General features: G+C 39.1%; 1 protein-coding gene across 2 annotated transcripts in view; it reads right to left on the reverse strand.

Annotated features, from left to right (window-relative positions):
* Positions 1–14,468, reverse strand: part of MID1 (midline 1) — a 105,741-nt gene extending 91,273 nt beyond the window's left edge. For both annotated transcript variants that reach the window (XM_041472492.1, XM_041472491.1), the window contains exons 1-2: positions 14,347–14,468; positions 3,280–3,995 (exon numbers count right to left, since the gene is read on the reverse strand). In XM_041472492.1, coding sequence (XP_041328426.1) covers positions 3,280–3,939 — 660 coding nt within the window. In that variant the 5' untranslated portion in view covers positions 3,940–3,995; positions 14,347–14,468. The remainder of the gene's footprint in view (positions 1–3,279; positions 3,996–14,346) is intronic.
* Between the last annotated feature and the right edge of the window lie 7,034 nt (positions 14,469–21,502).

Here is a 21,502-nt window from a genome sequence, read left to right on the forward strand (position 1 = left end):
ATCTGTTTATGAACAATTTTAAAAAGAAAAATAAAAGCCAAAGCGCATCTATAAGCACTAGACCAACAGTGAGCATGAAGGTGGTATCGTGGCTGTGCAGCTAAGCAAGAAAGGATTGCTCCTGAAGGAGCACAAATGCCCTCAATTCCCCCTGCTCCAGTTCAGGTTGAGAAATAGAAGCACCTCTCAGGGCTGGAGATATCGTTGCCAAAGGAAAGCACTTTCTCATTTTGAGATGTCTGCTATTGTTGTTACGCTCGTTGTTAAACACACTTCAGTGCAGACGCCTCTGCCGGACAAGAGTACAGAGCTCCTAATTAAGGAGCTTCATTTTTGCCACAAAAGGAGCTAGATTGTAATGGAATGTTTTGTTCTATGCTTAATGAGGGGTGAGATATTGTTTAAACCACTAGCAACACCACTGCAAGAAAATGCAAGTAAATAGCATAGCTTAACACCCAGAACAGCACCAGTTGCTGCTGTTAGTACCAGTAGTGTGTCAATTTAAAAAGAAAAATCAAAAGAAAGAGTCACCTTAAGGGGGTGAGCTTTTCTTTTTGAAAGGTAACATTAACCACACATTTTTTAACTGATCATACTATGACTATACTATTGGCTATCTCATTCTTTCAGATTTTTTTTAAAGACTGGAGTAGCCTATATATCAAACCGCATGTATACTAAAAAGTCACAGCAGCAAAATAGCAAGCAACAACCCATTTTCTCAAGTGGGCATTTTCTAATCAATTTTAGTATTTAATTTGCCAGGGGTGTGTGCACATTACCTGTAAGTTAGTGAAGACCATCTGCAATCTCATGCCTAATATTATGTTACAGAAAGACCAGTGATTCAGGAGGTCATATCACCCTTAAGGAAGGAAGAGGAAGAGGCCTGAATGTGAAAACAGACATGAAATTTTTGACCATCAGCTACCAAATGCTGGTGGAACTGGTACCGCTCCTACTTCTGAGACATAAATGCCAATCTACAGACCTGAAAATCTCATTTTCTAAGCTTGATTTGTAAACCAGAACTAATTCCTGTGATGGGAGAGGGGGAGAGGTAACAAGGAAAGGAAAGACATTACTTTCAGATTACCTTCTTGTGAACAAAGAATGGGTACTGGATCTGCATGGAAACCACTTGGACTAATGCTCCTGGACCAGAGTGTAAATGTGTCCTATATGTGGTGTAATTGGCATGACTGATGTCATCACTGGCGTTACCAACATGAAATAGGCTGCTTCATGACTAAGATGATAAGAACAGGATTTCACGTGGACTACCAATTGTGTGTGTAAAGGTCTTATATACATATATATATTCTTTTATGGGTACAAAGAAATTCTTCATCTCAAAAAAATCAAACAAATAATATAAGTAATGCTATGCGTTGTCATTGTGAGACAAGAGCTATTTGGCTCAAGTCTACACTAACCATTAAATTAGAACTTTAATTAGTCTTCAAGGTAGCTGGTGTAAAGAACTTTAGTAGGCTTAAAACTTCAGTTGCCTTACTTTTAGGTTAGCTAAGCTGGGTGACATCCAATGTGAGTGTTATTTATCTTTTTAAGCTTCAGAGCTTGCTTAGTCATCTTTGCACAGAAAAGACACAGATCATAAAAAATACACTCATTTTCTTCCTATCGACAGTATTGAGTCAAAGATCACAGGGGAGAAGACAGGCCTTTTAAAGTCTTCCTTCAAGACTTGCATTATTTATGTACAACAAGACCAAGAAATGTTTACTCCTTTTTTTTTACATCATCAAAAATATGCTTATCCAGTATGTAATGTTGAACATTCTTTCATGTTAAGTAGTGTATTTATAGGGGTATAAAGTTGGTAATCAATACCGTGTTATGCCACTAAATAGTAGCACCTGTTAAGGATGCAAACTCACTGGATTAATAAAAAGCACAGTAAATCCAGGTGGCTATTCACCTTTATGGCCCATGCTAATGTTATCAATGACAAAACTATGAAAATAACAAATTAGTTCAGAATAAAAGAAAGCAAAAATAACAACTCTTTGGTAAATAAAAAAGTCTTTAACAGATGAAAGGAAGTTATCAGGTCCAGGTAAAGAAGTGTCTTAATCATTATGTTAATATGAATATGATGTGCATGTCTGCACAGCATAGAGGCGCAAAACCTGCACAGAATGTGTGTGCAGATTTCACCAGCGAGCACCTAAAGTTATCACAGACATGAGTGCAGACACACACTTTAATCTGAAAGTATTTCAGTTAGCTACACCCATAATTCAGTGTTTTTTCCACGTTCAAAATTCTGCTTGGGAAGGCTGGCAGATGAACCTTGCTCTCCATGCTTGTGATTTCTGAATTGCAGTCCATGTTTAAAAATTCCACCCACAGCTGCACACAGGCACATCCAGACCGTCCAGAGGGAGCAGGTGGAGGAAAGTGGGGGATGCCTAATTCCTGCCTTGGCTCTGCAGCAGCACAGGAATCAGTATGAGAGAAATGTACACCCAGGTGGGTGCGAGGTCACCTGCCTTGGCCTCAGTGTTCAGCAGGAGCTCTGCCTCTGCTGGCAGCCTGGAGAGCCTCCAGAGCACCCTGAGACCTGGCTGCCCACTGCCACCTCGCCCAGGGTGTCCTGCACAGGGCCAGGCTACAGGATCCTCCCAGCTACCTGGTAGGAGATGTTCCAGAAGCTTGCAGAACCGTGGGAATGCTGCAAGATCAGAAACAATTTTGGCTTTGTTACTAGTATTGCATTGCCTGCGAGCCTGGTGGGAGGAAGCGCGGGAAGAGCAGAGCCGACATTCGGCTTCCCTGGCTGGATGGGCAGCTGGCATCCCTGAAGCCAGCACAGATAAATGCATCTCCTGTTAGTGGTGATGTGAATGGCTTTTCACAATGAAAGCAACCTAATGAAAAATGATCAACAGCAAAGCGTGTGCAAAGAATGCATGACATTTCAGTCTGTGTATGTGTGCTCAGTGCGAAAAATTGCCAGCTACAGATAGGTAAGAAAATTCACCTGAACAGTATTTTATGCTGCATATTCCTTATGATAGCTTTAGAGAAGCTCAAACACAAGTGAGAAATTTTTTCTTAAGTAAAATCTGGCACCTTTGACTTGGTGAGCAAACGCACATACAGATCTGTATGCGTATCTCATATAATTAGTGATCACACACCTGCCTTCCCCAACTGCTGTTGGAATGAGGACTTTAGCATGCAACCAAAGGGTATTTTCCTTTCCCAACCACACACTGCTTGGCTAAAAAACTGATAGGTAACACTGACCTTTAGCTTGTCATAGCGGTCACTTAAAGCTGCCACCTGATGGTCACGGTGTCTCCCGACCAGTTTACACAAGGCACAGATTAACTGGTCATCAGTCACACAGTACATGTTAACTTTCTCGTCCTCATGCTCCAAGCACATTAATCCCCTGATGTGAGAGTCCGGGATTGGCTCGATGAGACGGTGGCCGGTGAATGGCTTCTTATTAGGGTGAGTGGCTTTCAGGCACTCCTCACAGTAGGACACCTCGCAGGTAACGCAGGTTTTCACCGCCTCCTGGGCAGGGTCCTGGTCACAGAACTGGCAGAGGACCTTCTCGCAGGACGACATGCTGTTGTTATCGAACGCCCGCTCCCGGCGGGTCTCGCTGGGGGAGTTGGGCCCACTGACCGAGGCTTTCTGAAACCTGTCGATGATGTTCTGCAGGGTGACGTTGCGCTTGAGCCCGTCTAGACCGCGCTGGCTGAGGGTGATGACATAGCGGCAGGTCGGGCACTGGAAGGCGGTGATAGACTCCACTGGCTCGTTGGTGGCGCAGTGGGAGACCAGGATGCGGTGCGCACAGTTGAAGCAGAGGCTGTGAGCGCAAGGCAGCAGCAGCGGGTCTTCAAACAGCTCCAGACAGATAGGGCAGGTCAGTTCTGACTCCAGTGTTTCCATCTTCAGGCAAAGCTTTCCTGTGGCGTCAGCGAAATCCAGGGAAGCTGATCAGCTATCTGGAAACACATGTAAAATTCGATTAGGCAAGAGAAAACATGAGGGGTCAGCCATGGGGGGTTGTCAACTTTCGCCACTGCTCGCTGGTCTATCAACCCACCATGCCAGGCGGGAGAGCAATCAAAAGTTTTGAACCTGCACATACACACATCAAGGTATTTAAACTGTTTTATTCTATCCCCCCCCACCTTCTGTTCACTTAAGAATGAAAAAAACCCAACTGTTCTTAATTATGTTCTCTTTCCCTTTCTCTTTTATACAATCAAGGAAAACAGCAGATGTTTCTGTGCATTATTAAAACCCAAAATGATGAACTTCAAAAGTCTATTACAGCAAAATTAGATTTCTTTTGCAGATGCTGCTTTTGGCTTCACTCATCTATTAGTAAAACTTAAAAAAAAAATCCTTCAATTTTGTGTGGTATTGTGCAAGGATTAGTCCAGAGTACTATAACTGATAAATTTAAAATCTCTATTAGCATTGAGTTATTTTATCAGATTGAAATTTTCACTTGCTACTATAGCAATAGCACAGCATTTAGAGTATATGTCTGTGTTTATTTGTGCAAATATATATATGGATTTAAACACATAGAATAATGTTTCTAGCATGTGATATCCTACATATATGTATGACATATATAATATATACTCCTATGTATTTTAACAATCCATGCAGCTGTATTTATGTGCACCTATATTTTTGTGCATATATACCTGTTTACATATGCCAAAAAGTATATCACATACATGTTTGTAGCAAGATTAATATAGCCACAGGAGCACACATTGTTTGACTGAAATGCCGAAATGAAGATGAATTAGGTACATGCCAAAGAGTAGCTTAGTGCAAATTAGTGATGATCCCAACCTCTAATACAAGAAAAGCCTCTAGACAGTAAGATAGTGAAATGTGTGATTTGCTTAGGAGGAGTTTGTGTAAGCATCCACTTTTGTATGAGTACTCTCTACTGCTAAAACATACGAACTATGGCTTACTTTAGTGACCTTATTAAACCCCTGAAGTGGATTTGGACCAGAATCAATGATTTTTGAATGGAGGGCATGGGATTTTCTGGAGAAGGCAGCGGTACACCCCCATCAGAGATCAACTGAAACTTCATTTTTCTTCTTTTCCTGTGCTCAGTGTTACAGAGAATGGTTTTGAAAGAGTCGCCCTACGCGACTCTCCCTGCCTAAGCTCTCGTCAAGGGCCCGTCACTGCTGCAAGCAGACAGGTCAGTGAAGCAGAAGCAAAAGCTATGCTTCACACTCAGAGAGCTGTACCTCTTCACAGTACAATCTATTTAAGCTTTGTTGCTTATAACTGAGGATGGCTTCAGACGGCACAGCTGCATCGTCTTTACACTGTAAAGTCATTGTTCAGTTGTGTGAACTCTTGACTCCTCCCCTGGCCAGGGAAAAAGACAGAAGGACAAGAATCCCCCACAAACAAACCTTGATTCATTAAGGGTGAGAAAAGCTCAGGGCTCATTAGCAGCCTTGGGAACCAAGCAGGCTTGAATCTTCTGTACTTCACGACAATTAGTGTAGGGAGCATGGTGGCAGTGACAGGAATGCTACCTATAACCCCAACATGAACCAAAGCAAAAAGGAAAGTTCAGCTAACAGAGGCAAGGCTCAGACCTCACCATTGGTATTTAGTCCTCCTTGCTGTGTGGGAAGAGCAGCAAGGCGTCTATTCCAGAGGTATGCCTAGAAAGGAGGATACGTTGCCTCTTTGCACTAATGCATCCTTTTATTCTGCTAAGAAATCTGAGCATTTAAAAAATTCACTGACCCTATCACAAAATTTGCTTTCCTGTATCTTCCATGATGCTGATCTTTTTTGAAATAAAGTTCCGTTTGCCAAAGACTAATTCATTTATAGCTATCCATCAGCTGCCATAATTGCACGGTGCATCTGGTCAAAATTAAGTGTCTGGAAATTTAATATAAGCAGGAAGACAACTCCCCTCTCAGCCATAGCCATACAGCACAGAAGAGATTAAAGCCTTTTCTGCAAATGAAGACCAGTTTGTCTTTCCTCCTCTTCACTCTCTGTCTCACAGAAGTCCCAGAAGATCAAAATCTCATTCACATTGTTTGAATCCCTTCCACACCACAACTGTCTACCTCATCATCCTCTTATCCTGCAGGCTGAATACTGCACTGGAAAAGGGAGAAGGGGATTTGAGTTTGGCAGGAGACAATGTTTAAAAAGACAAACTAATCATTTCTCATCTATTGGCAGCCCTGTGAAAACCTGCCAGCCTTTAAGGTTTGTTTCTCAGGACCATGTTCAGAATACAGGGCTTTCTTCTATGCTAACTTTTCTGTACAAAATTCCTTCTCCTCCTCCATGTGCCAAACAGATTCATTCATTCTGTTTTCTTCCCAAAGAACTTTTTTTTTAAAAGCAAAGTCTTTTTTATGGTACTCATATCAAAGAGATGTATAGATAAACAGCTAGAAGCAGCAGAAAAACATTTGCATCACTGCCTCATAGAAAGATGTTTGAATCACCATTGGGGCTCTACACAAATACCACCATCTCAATTGATGCCTAACTCTAATCTATCTGACCTGAATGAGCAGCAGCTGAGCCCTAACTAATGCTATTCAGTATGAGCAAGGGTGCCAAAATCTGATCTCAGACTGTAAAAGTCTTGGAATAAGAACCTATCTTCCAAGGTAAACAAAGCTGAGCACACTGATAGAAATAAAAAAAAAAATTACATTTCCCCCTTTTCTTTTGCAGTTGCAAGTAAGTCAAAACACAGCACATCTAGGACTGAATAATGAATCCTTTGAGAGCTGCTCACCAAAGACAGGCTGCATTTTCTGGACAATCAAATGATTAATCCATTGAATTTCTGCTTTCACTTTTAAGTAGGTGCCTAAAGTACAGACCAGCCTGCTGATGATCCAGCTACAAAATCTTTCAAACTCACTGGCCCTTGCCTTAAGGTTTCATACTGAGTTTCGGTTTTCCTTTCTTCCTTGAGAATGGTAGAGAATCCATAGCTACAGCAAACAGGAAGATTAGGCAGAAACACAATATGCATTGTTTATATGTGTATACAGTTGTATTCCATATTCAACCTAGCTCAAAAATTGAAATGCACATAGCCTCCAGATGCAGAAAGGAATGAAGGAATTTCAAATACACAATTTCCTATTTGCAAAAATATGGAATTACTGACAGGAAATTATATTACCAAAATGTCATTGAAATTACAGGAGTTATTTTTCTAACCACAGGAGGTAATTTTAAGAGCAGATATCAAAATAAAAGAGATTAGCAAAACAAATGTTATTTAAACAACAAAAATATACTTAAGTAACTTTGAATTTGTGACATCCCCTCAGGCACACAATGATTAGTTATGCAGTATATTTTAAACACGCACTAAATAAAATCCCAACATCAATCTAGTTCATTGCAAGAGTCTACTAACCCTAGTGGAATTAGCATTTCTGTGCCTCTGCTTACAAACAGGACATATTTTGTAGGTGGCATTAACACCTTAATTTGCCAAGACATAGCCCAGCAGCAACTGGAATAACTTCTGAGATAACAGATTTAGGAAACGAAAAAAAAAAGCTATTGCAGAGAAGCAACTGCAAGCAGAGAAGAAGGGAGTGAGTGTATGTGAGAGAAACGGCTCTGCAGACAAAAAGGACAGTGAATAAGGAGAGGGAGGAGGTGTTCCAGGTGCAGATTTCCCTGTAACCTGAAAGGAATAAGATGAATGTGTCTTTACAAACAGATGGTGTGAATCTGCTTGTAAATGGGGCCCAGGGACTTGTAGGTAGGGGAGTAACAGGAGAAATCATGAGTTTCAAAATATGCTACTATTTCACATGGAAAGCTGCTCTGCCAAGGTTGTGCTAAATTTCACAACTTTGAGAAGAAGAACAAAGATTTAATAGAGCTATGTTATATAAAGAGTGTGTGGGTTTGTGTGTGCATGTTAAGGGGAATATATAATAGGTGAATTGGGAAGTCTGCACCTTCCAAGTGCTTTAGCCAATGGGGAAAGGGAGAGGGTGATGTGGCCAGGAAAATTGGGCTGAAAAGGAGGTTGCGTCCTCCAACAATTTGAGACCCCATTGAGAAATTCCCAATGGCCTCTCCTTTTGTTCATGAATAAAGTTACAGAATACTTCTGTTGCGTTTCTGGACATAAACCTCTGCCAACGTGAATTTTTCCACACAAACCCATGGTGAAGACCATGATAAGGCAGGCTGTCCCCCTGCAGCTGTTCATGGTGGATCTCAGATCCACCTGCAGCCCTTGCAAGATTTCACACCAGAACAAGTTAATGCCAAGAGGACTCTGTGATCCTGTGGGAAGCCCATACTGGAGCAGATTCCTGACAGGACTTGTGACCCTGTGATGGACCCGTGTCAGAACAGCCTGTTCCTGAAGGACTGCACATTGTGGAAGGGACCCACGCTGGAGAGTTTGTGAAGAAGAAGAACTACACTCTATGAAGAAAACTCACGTTGCAAAAGTTCTTGTAGGAACTGCTGTCTCCTATGGGATGGACTCCACACCAGAGCAGGTGAAGAGGGTAGAGTCCTCCATCTGAGGAGGAAGGAGTGGCAGAAAAAATGTGTGATGTACTGACTGCAACCTCCATTCCCCATCTCCTACTGCTGCTAGGGAGAACAAGGCAGAAAAATCAGAAGTGAAATTAAGCCTGGGAAGGAGGAGTGGAGGAGAAGGTATTTTATTTTTCATTACCTGATTCTGATTTGATTGGTAAAAAGTTAAAATAATTTTCCCAATTTGATTCTGTTTTGCCTATGACAGTAACTGGTGAGTGATCTCTCCGTATCCTTACCTTGACCCATCAGCCTTTTATTGTATTTATTTTCCTTGCTCATCTGAGGAGGGGAGTAACAGAGCAGCTTTGGTTAGCACTTGGCATCCAGCCAGGGTCAACTCACCACAAGGATAAAACTACACTTATAAATGAATGTGTCAAAAATTCTAGTATATTGAGTATATATATATGAGTATATTGAGATCACTTTTGGTCAGTGAAACACTACAGAATTCTCTCCACACTGAATAAATCCCTAGCTACTACAATAAAGTTAGCAGGCAATGTTTTAGCATGTCACACAGTGTCTCCTGCTCTTCTTCTATTCCAGCTGATCCTACATCCTTCAGGAGAGGTGAGAACAGGAGTGGAAAAGCAGTGGAAAACCATGTCCTTTTGTAAAGGTGGAGCTCATGGCATGAATAAAGCTGATTAATTTCAATTGTAGTGAGCTCAGTCCATTGAAGGAGGAAGCAGCTGTAGGCCATTCTAGAAATTTTAAGCATCTTACTAACTAAGTAGCACTGGGTAAAAGAGTTGGACTTGTGACATGCTCCAAAATTTCTTGAAAATCCCCTCTGGTAGAATCACAGTTTGCAGCGGTTTGGTGAATTATAGGCAAAATATTCCTAAGCAGGCTTGAATAGCATTTTTTGTAGTCATGTTTTCTAACAATTTACTGTGTTAAGACTACTATGGAATGGCTGTTACAGTAAGGCCATTTCAATCCTGGTCCTCCAAACTCATATACAGGATGGACACAAGACCACTGGCTAATTTCAAGATTGAACACCTGAAGACTAAGTATTTTTGTTGAAAACACTTGACAACTTTTTCAGATAGAAAATGAAATTTATTAAAATGTCATTATATGAATATGAAAAGAAATTATAATACAAAATATAAGTATGTAAGTATGTAATGCAATAAAATGAGTTATGCTTGCATACAAATGTCCATGTATGTATCCTAGGTTTATAGTACAAGGGTATTGCAGTCAGCACCCACAGATTCCTGAGTAAAATACGGAATGCTTAAGCAGGTTATTACCATAATACAGAGCTGTAGTTTTTGAAGTCACAACACTTTTCTATTAAGTGCACAATAAAACTAAAATTATTATCTTCTGTTCTTTTGATAAATCTGCTACAGGCTATAGAAAAACACCCAGCTTTCATTTTCTTCTGTTAACAGTGAAGAAAAAAAGAAGAATTTTGCCATTTTCTATCGTTTTCTAGGATATACACAAAATTTTCTGGGGAACAACTTTTCTCTCCAGAGTGAATATGATTGTTCCACAGCCCATTCAATCAACATTTCAAATGTGATCAAAGCAATGAACTCCTGCATAGCCTAGGTGGTCCTTAGTCCATGACAGATTTTACCTTCTGCAGTACAGATACTGAAGCTTGTGGATACCCATAATGTTAGCAATTGCCAACAGCACAGCTAGTGAGATATTCATGCAAATAGTGGTTTGAGTGAGTAATGCAAAAAGAACTAATAATCCAACATCAAATCTTTTTTAGAAATGTTTAATGGAAACTTCTGTAGCAGTAAAGAAAGCAAGCTGCACACACCCTGAAGCAAGCAAATGCTTGTTTTCCCCCTGGCTTTTATCAAAGCAATGAGAATTAATAAATATTCAGAGGCTAGTGTCTGTTCAACAGCTCCCAATATGCAAAAATAAATGATCAGTATGAAAAAAAATTACAAGTTCATCCTATTCATACATTTTCGTTGACAGAAGAATGATAATCTGCCTTGTCTACATGCAGTGGTTCCATAACGTTGAGATAATTGCAACATTTAAATTATATCAATACAGGAAAAGCACACCTGCTATGCTGTTTGCAGTGTTATAACATCCCTTTCTGGTTGAAACATATGCTAGCAGGAGAATATATTTTTGAAAAGATGAATCCTGTTATGTTATGCGGTGAGACAAGAACATCTCACAGAATTAAAGTTTTTGACACAACATCATATGTTCCTGCTCATGGGAGATAAAACAATAACTAAGGCTCAAAAACTAACAGACTACAAAAAAATCTTGACCTGTAAATCCCAAAGCAATCAATATATTGCTGATGTAATATTATATATAGTAATATATTAGCTACAATATTACATGTGCACATTAACCTATACTACTATACACTTGGAAAGCTTTTTGGTCTTTATTTTTCTTGTTCTTGCAACTCCTGTATCTTTACATTCTTTAGATACAAGATTTAATATTTCCTCAAAATTCTTCAGGGGAAGGAAAGCAATTAATTGTTCAACCTTTAGCACATGTGAATCAGCACTGACCTCCAATTAAATTTGTGGTTGAGAGTCTGTTCCAAAAATCTCCTCAACTAAATTCACACTCTTCGTTTGAGAAAATGGTATTTATTCTGGGGTATATCATTGCTGTATAGGAACAAATATCAAGTTCACGTCTTGGTCTGATACTGGCAGCATGGAAAACAACAACTGGAGCAACCTCAAAAACTTACCAAAGGGATCAAATTGCTTTGTACCACCCCACTCTTTTTTCCTCACTCATTTCAAGCTAACAGCTTCTTTGATATAGATGCCACTCCACAACAAAAGGAAGGTAAAATAATTTTACCCACCCAAACCCACCAGTTTTTATAAGGCTTTGGTTGCAGGGTAGAGCTGGAAATCTCCCACACTTCCCCAGCTTGTGTAATGCCTTAGGTGACACAGTACACCCTGATTTTTAACATAGACTATACAGCAACAGAAGTACTCAGAAATTATGTGTTCCAACACATTCCTTCTAGTCACGATGGGTCACACACAGATATGTTAGTGCAGCTTGGAAACTCTGTAGCTGTTAAACTACTGCGAGTTTTCAGAGGTGGCAGAAAGAAATTATTGCCTTCTCTTCTCATCAGGTTGTTCTATGAATTCCTTCCCCACAGTAAGTAAAGGGAATCATGGGTACTAAAGTTCACAATCACTGTCTTCACCTAGATAATCACATTTTAATTTCTCACAGGAGGATAGCCTGCTATTCTTACGCTTTCTTATCTGGGTCTGATTTCTTATCAGAGAGAGCATTTAAAATAACATCAATAATTCCCAGGAACAGGTACAAATATAAAGATGTGACCTCAACCCACCACATAGGGCTCTGAACTTAAAGTACCTGCAATATGTGTTTTTGATGAACTAAAGCTCCTAATATTTATAATCACATTACAAAATACACAGTGTTGACCTCTCACTGTCCTGTTCCCTGGTCTTCATATGCAATCCTCAAAAAAGCCTATAAAAGATTTTTTTAAAGGAATGAACATATTTTCATAAGTTCTACCCTGCAGATTTACAAAGAATATAAACAGATTCTGGCTATTGCAAAACAAAACCCCACCCTACTGTCTAACACTGAAGAGCTCCTTCTAATTTATGCCTGCTGTACTCTCAGTACACTGAACTCCCTAAGATCATTGGTGTATTTAAAACTCAAGATTTTAACCAGGTCATTAGAAGGGGAAATTAGCTGTGATCCATGGGAAGATGGAAGATAAAGAACAAGTCATATCTGTGGTCTGAAGGTTATCTGTTTTAGATGCCTGACAGAAACCTCTCACCAGTGGAGGAAACACCTAGCTCACGCTTCCTGGGTCTGAAAATAATAAAATGGGAATCAGCAGGAGGACTACTCCATTAGGAAGGAGAATATTCACCCAGGCCCTTGTCAGACCCTGAGTCCTGCTCTGAGAGGTGTGGGGACATTTCCTGTCTTACTGGTGTCACTGGGGCCACCATGGGCACCTTTCTGCCACCACAGCTTGGGGTACCAGGCTCCTGTTCACCACCAGCAGAATGATTTTTAGGAGCATTCTTCAGCTCAGTAGTCCAGAACAGAAATCTGCAAGTACCTGTTAGCAAATCACTAACTGAAAAAATATGAGAATGCAGTTCTTCTCTCTTATTGCATAGTGGTTCCTAAATGCAAGTGCTGGCTTTCATTTGAACAGGTCTCTATAGGATCCCTTGGAAATCAGTGGAAAGAAATGGCCACTTCTAAAGCCATCTGATTTAAACTATATGAGATTTTCTTTAGTATTAAGTGATCTGTGCTTTCTAGATCTGTTTATTTTATTCCAGGTATGAAAGGAACTTTAGAATTTAAGAAATTAAGACTACGTCAATTAACAACTAACTCTTTCCAGTGCTCTTGAGCCATAAAAAGAGAAAAGAGAATCTAACATCTATTCTTTTTTTTATTCTTATGTGCTCAATGATCAGTTGTTTAGCCAAATTTGCTTCCAATAAATATCTTAAGATATGCTTAATTTCTATTGTTGTCTAGTTAAAAATCCAAGAGGAAACACAGAAAACTGAGTTGAGTTGCAGTAGAATGATCCCAGAGCAACCTCTTTCCAGCTGAGCAGGGATCTTTTCTGGATTTGGATAGTTCTGCTTCTGAATTACTGTATCAATACCACCAATGTGCCTCTTAAATAAAGGTTCTTATTATCACTCACAAAACAGCTTAGTAGCTTTTAAGAGAATGGAAGAGAAAACAATAGTTTAATTATTGTATCCCTTTAGATGCTCTTCATCAAAAAAGCCTCACAGTTTATCTAAAAAAAAAAAAAAAAAAAAATAGAACAAAATTGAGTATTTCCTGTTGGCTGGCAAACAGGTCAGTGTTACTGTACTAACTAGAGTAGCACTTGAGAAAGAGTTACTGCACAGCTTCCAGCTTTTTCTTCCAGCAGCTTTGTAAGTAAATACTTACTTTCAAAAGTAAATACTTTCTTTCCAACATCACTGAATGTCATCTTATCCTCAGACAACTGTTTTTCTTGAAATACTTTACTGGGAAAGTCACACTCGGTACCTACGAGCTATACATGCTGCTGATTCTCCTAAATGTATGCTGCATTTTGTGGGCTTTTGTGCATATAGAATTTGCATGCAAAATAACCATAGTGACCAGACCATCAGTCTGAGCATACTGGTGCCAAATGCACATCCTTTGAAAAAACATCACCTCTCAGCCATCATACTTGAAACATGTCACTTCTTTAGGTTATGTAACTTCATCATTTACAAATAAATAAATAAACAAATGGAATTTGAAAGACTTTGCGCAAGACTGAAGCAGACATCAGGGAATGATTGTAGTTTTAAAATTTTTCTCATGTAAACATGTATCTCAGCCTTCATCTGTTATTTTAAATACAGAATTATAATGTTCCAGATGTTGTTAACACTATGCAGATGCTAATGCCTCTTTATCTCTCTAACTGGTTTTATGACAACTAACAAGACAATAAGTCCTTGTTTGAGAACTCAAGATGAAAAATGTTCCATTTTTTCCAGACTTTCCAGCACCAAGAAGGTAATTCATCACAGCAACAGAGCAAACCTCAACTCCTCCCTAGGACTGCTAAACACATTATAAAATACTTCCTAAATTACTTGCCATGGCAAGCATACACATATGCATCTGCTCCACTCCCACAAAGCCACCCAGCCGCATACCCACCGCTGGATCCCGCCCTACATCTTCTGTGGGAAACATTGCTGCGGAGACAGGGACCACGCTGACCCTCCAGAAACCACCAGCAGCCCAGCTGGGACAGGCAGCAGACCCCACCACTGTCCCAGTAATCCTGTGGCAGCACTGACTGCGTCTGCAACTGCAAGACAGTTGTGGCTGAAACACAACAGGAAAATCTCCCCTACAATTGCAGGAAAACCCGCTCCACCTAACTGCCTCCGCCAGGATCCGTGCTCCTGAGGCCAGCCCTTCGTGCTGCACCCACAGCAAAACACCTCCCCTCCCTCCCAAGGGCCAGCCCTGGTGGGGTGAAGGCAGGAAGAAATGGATCTCCTTGCAGAGCATCCCAGCAAGCCACCAAGGGCTGTGGTGGGACAGTGCTGCCCCATGGCTTGGGCGAGCTCAGCCCTGGGGCCATCAGCCCAGAGTGGGGCTGGCACACCCAGCCCTGTGACGGGAGGCTGCCTTGGACTGGCCAAACCTGCCACGCCCAAAAGGAACATTTCCACATTTGCTCTTCTCCAGAATGGCAGAACTCTGCACAACAGGCTTGTGGCAAATAATCACTTATTTTTTACTGCTTTCCCCAAATATTATTCAAAAATATAACAGTGCAAAGTCTAGCGGAGTTTGCTAAAAGTGGGGACAATTTGAGAGAGTACAGCACCTGTGTGAGAGACTTCCTACAAACACCACAAAGACCCTACTGCTTTGAGATTCACCAGCTGGAACACAAGATGATAGCAGTTGCTTATTTTTTTTTTTTTTTTAATTTTACCTTAACTTGTATGTAAGCAGCAAACTGCAACAGGAAACTGAAAATGCTTTACCAAAGTGCCCGGGAGGAATCCTGACTGAGTCACACCAGACATTTGGTCTCCAACAAAGGTGTTAAAAAATCACACAAACTGGAAACAGCAGGAAAGAATTGCTTCCTTGTGCTCTCCGTTTTTCATGTTGCAATGCCCTCTTTCATACAATGGTAACACAACAAAGTGAAACAAAACATACCTCAGACATCTGAGCATAAGATTACAAACCCACACTTAGGTCTTTCTTCCATGGAAGAGCCTGCACTTTGTTCTTTTGAAGCAATAAACAACTGTTGTGATTATTTAATTTCCTATTCATTTCATTTCCTTGAAACAATAGACCAGAGACCTCATGCAAATCCATGTTCTTCATAAGGTTTTTAAAGCTTTTTGCTGGCAACGTCTGTTAACTTGTGTGTGGAATAGCAGGTTCTAACAGGCAAACTGAGCATGCAGAAAGCAAGACAGATGTGCAGAGGGATTATGATTATTAGAACCCTTTTCCATGATATTAAATGTCCATGGATAACCTACAGTCAATTCAAGTTATAAGCAGCACTGTAGGAGCCACAACACAAGTCCTAGACAGAAGAATTTTCGATTCCTCAACACATATCCTGTCCTTGATCTTTTATTGAACAGTATCAGTAGTTTCTTTGGACTGTCTGTCCAGCCATGCTGGTTTATACTCATCCAGATGCATTTGTGATCAACCAGCTCAAAGGATTATTGATTCTATGATTATCAGATGCTGTCCTGCTGCTCTCTTTGTCCACATTATAGTCAGTCTACCTTTTCATGCCCTTTGCTTGCAGACAATCAGCCACAGTCTGAAGCAACTTCAATGAACAAACATTTTTAATATTTAAATCTTCTTCATCAATCATAAAAGTGACACCAATCATAAAAGTGATACTAATTAAAATAATCTCAATTTTGCTGATACATCTGCCTTAATTCCTGCATGAGTTTTACTTCAGTTTGAGGGTAACACTGCATGTGTTACAATAGTGAACACAGAGAGATTTCATAGAGCTGAGTATCTCTATGTGATGGCTTGTCAGCAAAGGGTTCAGGATACTTTCACTGCTTATGCTCTTGTATGCACATATACACATGTATACAAGTGAATTATTATGAGTTCAAACCACGGCCTCATGAAGTTGTACTTGTGTCACTCATGATGCCAGCTTGTTTCAGTTATCATTCAAAAACCTTAAGATAATGAAGTCATCTAAGAAATATCCTCAACCACACTAATCTCCCTTTTTTCACTTTTGAACTCAAGTGTGGACTATAAAATAGATGTCTTCTACCCTTCCTCCTCTTCAATACCTATTGAAATTCATGAAAACCTCAACAGAAGTGTCTTTATACACGAAGCTGGATTCTCATTTAGCAGAAGGACTGAGATACATGACTGAATATAATCAAATCACCACAGTTTAACAAGATAACATCTCTAGTGCTCAGCCAACACAGCTGTGCATTTGCGTTCTTATGATCCCCACCAAGAGCTTTGGAAACAGAAGCTATTTCAGCCACCAATAGCTCCTTTCTGCTGAAACCTACCACCTTCACACCAGAATCAGTAGATTAAGTGCTGAACCACAGCTCATGTGTTTCTTTACATGGTATAAACCACCAAAAATTATTGTTTAAGGTGTATAGGGTTGCAGTAAGTTACAGCAGTGAAAAGAAGTGGGTAGCTTGTGACAGTAATTTCTTAAACTATGTCAAAATATTGACTAGATATCAACTGGCAACATCCCTAGCTCAAACAGGATGTGAAGAAATTAAGTCCAAGACTCTGAGCTAATATATTACTAGAGAGATAAGTTACTGTATCTAAATTTAATATAGCTTAAGGCTCAGACACTTAATGAAAATCCATCTATTGACCCTCTGCAAAATTATTCTTTCATCATGTGTGGGTTCTAAAATTATGTATTTCTGATGCCAGTCTCCAAACTGTGTCTGTTTGCTGCAGTGGCAGCCACTGTTTCTGCCAAATACAGTCAGCTCTTCATGGTAAAAGTTTGATCAGCATGATGCTGTTTAGGGAAGCATCAAGTATCATACTTTGCATTCTGCATGCCTCACAGCTTTGCAGTTACAGTGTTATTTTGGTTACAGTGCTCCTGGCAGTCAAGAAACAGAGCACCTTAAGAGTTCAAGCAGATAAACAGAATAGAAACAAGCAAGTACCCAGTTAGGTTGAAAGAAATCATGTTTCCAGAAAATATTCAAAGTGCTAGAAAAAGACAATACCAGGACTAACTGGGAGAAGCAATTTAGATGGGACACAAAATCATAACCCGATGTTAATCCTGAAATTCACCAACCCACAAGCATCCAGCACAGCTTTTTGCTGGGTTCCATTGTGTTGCTTCTAAGTCAGGCATAGATATTTTCATAAAAACAGTTGGACTTAGAAACTTCTTCTTAAGAAAACTAAAAAGTAAGATTTTTCTCTTGCTAGTTTGGAAATACTAATATGCAGTTACCAATGTCATTTTTACTGGCTTGTCTTCTGCCCTTGAAAGAGAATTCTCTATGTCACTCCTTCAATGTGCACAACAGAAATACAATCTTTCTTTTACAGTTCATTTTCTGTGCAATTTTATCTTATTTTGATGGACAGGGAACATAAATTTTTAGATTGATAGGTGCTGCTGCCGGGCACTTATTCCAAACAATCAGTCCACTGTGTCTTTAGAAAGCAGATACCATAGTGTAGTATAATGGATCATATTGAAACTGTAATAATAACAAATGGAAAAAATATACTAATGTCTGCAGTTTATAACTTTTCCACAGGCAGGCACAATCACATGAATTACTTGTACTATACAGCTAATCACAGGATTCTATGATGAAGAAAATCAGCAACAGTGGATTGGTTAAAAATAGTATCTCCCCAGTCTTTCCTCTCTTGCCATATGGTCAGTCAGCACAGAGGGGCTGATCCAAATGACATTAGCAACTCACATTTTTCTGAACAGGGCCAGAGTAAGAGCAGCCTCGTTGCTGTTCCCAACAGCATGCCTTGCTGGCATGCAGGGTTTTCCTGCTCCAGGCAAATGTCTTCAGTACATTTCTGACTAGCCACATCCTCTGCTCAACCCAAGTGAAGGAAGTGGAGAAAATACAGATGCCCCTCCCTTCAAGTCAGTATCTACATCTTGCAAGTCTCTTTGCACACTAAGGACATAAAAGGAAAAAAAAAAAAAGTAGGCTGGCTTTTTGAAAAAATTAAGAAATATCATGTCACCAAGAGTGATTCACGTAATACTATTTGAGCAATTTCTTAGTATGAAATTGTTTCATAGGAATGCTAAGTGCTAATTCTCCCTCAAATATTTTAACATTAATTGCTCTTTGAGCTTTAAACCTCCTCTGGTCTCATTGATGGAACTCTTAAGACATTGATGGGTCACTGTATGCAGGTATGCCATTTTCCCCTAGTGTTTCATTTGTATCTAAATATCATTTGAATTTGAACCAATAAGGCATACTATAAATGACCCATCATTAAGGCTCTTTAGAGAGAGGCAAAACTATAATTTCAACAGCAGCATGGGATTCTAAAATACTTTATGTTTTGCTGAAGGTGAAATATTTAGCACTTGATTCATATTTGAATAGATTAGAAATTGCTCTATCAAATATCATACTTCCCCAATTTAAACAAAAGCCTATCTTTCTAAACTTCAAAGTAAGCCACAAACAAAAAATCCCCTTGCTTAGAATGTACAGCAGCTGCTTGTAAATTTGGGGGTAGGTGAGGCAGAGAAAGGGGAAAAAAAAGCAACTCCAACTGCTACAGAGAACTTGCTTTTAATAATTCCTTGTGATCAATGAAGCCTCTTGCTCAGTGTTGCATTTTGGAACTTCTCTGTTCTAAATTGTTAGATTAACAACACAGCATCTAATTTGTGAATTTGAATTCTAGTCTGACCCCCTGAATCATTGAGGCAATGATCATTGCAGGAGTATGAAAACATCAATTGAACCTGACTATCAAAATAAGATTTGAAGATAATAAAATAAGAAGAATAAATAATAAATAAGAATATAACAAATAAGAAGAATATCAGTGTGCAAGGACATGTTTAAAAAGAGAGTGGGGGGAAAATCTAACTCAGTCAAAAGCACAGGAACTTGATCCTTTTTATGTTTTCTCTTGCAGCATATCCAAAAGGATTGTTTACCCTTTCAATCTCGTCACATGGAAAAGGTTTTATATTGAAAAGATAAGAAAATTGTTCTTTTCCTTTGTTGTTAACTGCTTTTTAGCAGTAAGATGCTAAATCAAAATTGAGCTGACACTTACTACAAGTGAAGCCTGAAGTTTTTAAACGCATCTTCTAAAGTCTAAGTCTCTTTGACAATATTTGAAAAGGCAATTAATCCTAAACTGTGGAGAGGATATTGGGATCTAAAATCTAGACAAGCCTTAAAACTTTGAAAGGTTTAGGCATCAGTCTTAATTTTGAGGGTCTTGGCTACATCTAAATCCTCTGCTGTTTTTTATTAAAAAATTATGGGTTTTTTAGCATAACAGGTAGATTAGTGTCTTTGGTGGACATGCTTTACAAAGAAGATGTCTGATTATGATTTCCTTCTATGTGATCTGATTCTGAAAACTGGGATAAAGACTTCACTTTAAAGAACTTGACAAACACCACCTGAATCTGTTCATGTTTTTATATCATGGCCACAGGAAACGGCATTAGAGAAGAAATTTAAATTTGTTTTCTTAAGCATTGAAATATAGCCCTTAGTATTATGGGAAGATTATGTGGTATTCATGAGTAGCAGTATGAATCTACAGTTTCAGCAATTACAAGTGTATTTTAGCCTCACATTCAGCTCCCACTTTTGCTGAAACTTCAGTTTTGTTTCCACCCAGAGCCATAGTTCAACAGCTTTCTTCTGAAGGGAACATCTTACTGAAAACAGTAGTGGCAGTCACTCTGCAGACACTAAGAGATAGCATCAGATACAAGAATTTCTTGGGAATGCTAAATAAAGTTAAGTACATTGACAAATACTTAGAGGATTAAAACTAAACCAGTTTATGCTAATGAAATAATCTTTGGTCCTGAGGGTATTGTCTATTGTCTTCCAGTGATATTCATATATTAACTGTACCAGGATATTTTCATCATCATTAAAAAATTAGATTAATAGCCTTGAAAAGTATTAGTAAAAGAAAGCTGTGCCTTTTAATAAAGAACATTAACTTATGAAAAACAAAGCAAAGCATTGAGGACTCAAATCCTTACTTACCAGCACAGGGCCTGTTAAGTGAATTAATTGCCTTTTAAATTTCTAAAAGCTTCAGGACAGAGACCCTTGATATGCAGAGAAACATATACACCCTTTTGTTATTTTGCTAATAGTTTGTCAAGTGCAGAGTCAAGAGAATAACTATTTACAAATGCAAGTATGCAAAAGAAAAAGATTCTGGATATTCAATATTCTTAATGGAAAACAAATAGCTAAAAGTATAAAAATTATATACTTAGTCTACAGTTAGTTCAAAGACTAATTCTTGTAACATCACATAAGGTGAATTTAAACACACAAGGTGAATTTAAACACAGACCGTCAGAGACTGCTAAAGAAAACATATCCACAAAGGCAGGCCTTGCCAATTATGTTTGATTTATGGGATGATTCAGGTTTTTTTGATTCTCCAATGAAATATAAATCACTGTAACCCATTATGTACTATTTTTGTTGCACTAATTACCTGTTTATCTGATTTCTCTTCCATTCAAAACCAAAGTGGTTTGAATTCATAAGCCAATATGGATTGCAAAGAACATTCTTACAAAGTTCAAGTTTAATTAATGAGCCACAAGAGCCAGGAACACTTGTTAAACAAATATCTCTAATTAATCCCATCAATTATTCTCCCTTTAAATACTCATGATCTACAAGAAATTAAATAAGCACCAAGTCCTGGACAACACAGCAATCACTTTTTTCCTATTTATTATTAATTCTGTAATTATCTGGCAACTTTGCTCTTGTGTCATACTCTACTCCTCATTTTCTTCTCAGTGTCTTCTTCAGGGTGTGCACCTGCACCTAGACAAAAATAAGCACAACTGACTGTCAAATTTCAGATTAAGAACTCATGCAAATATTCTTTCCCATCACCCTGAAAGAAGAGTCTGTCACTCAAGTTGTAGGCTGTGCAGAGCTCCTGCACTTCTCAGTACCACTATCACTATAGTCCACGTCATGGAGTTTCCTCCAAAAGTAATGCTGACAAATAGATGAAGAAAGGATATATTTTTTTATATAATATTTTA

This window comes from Pyrgilauda ruficollis, unplaced genomic scaffold, assembly GCF_017590135.1.
Source record: "Pyrgilauda ruficollis isolate IOZ18807 unplaced genomic scaffold, ASM1759013v1 scaffold29, whole genome shotgun sequence".
NCBI classification, from domain to species: Eukaryota; Metazoa; Chordata; class Aves; order Passeriformes; family Passeridae; genus Pyrgilauda; species Pyrgilauda ruficollis.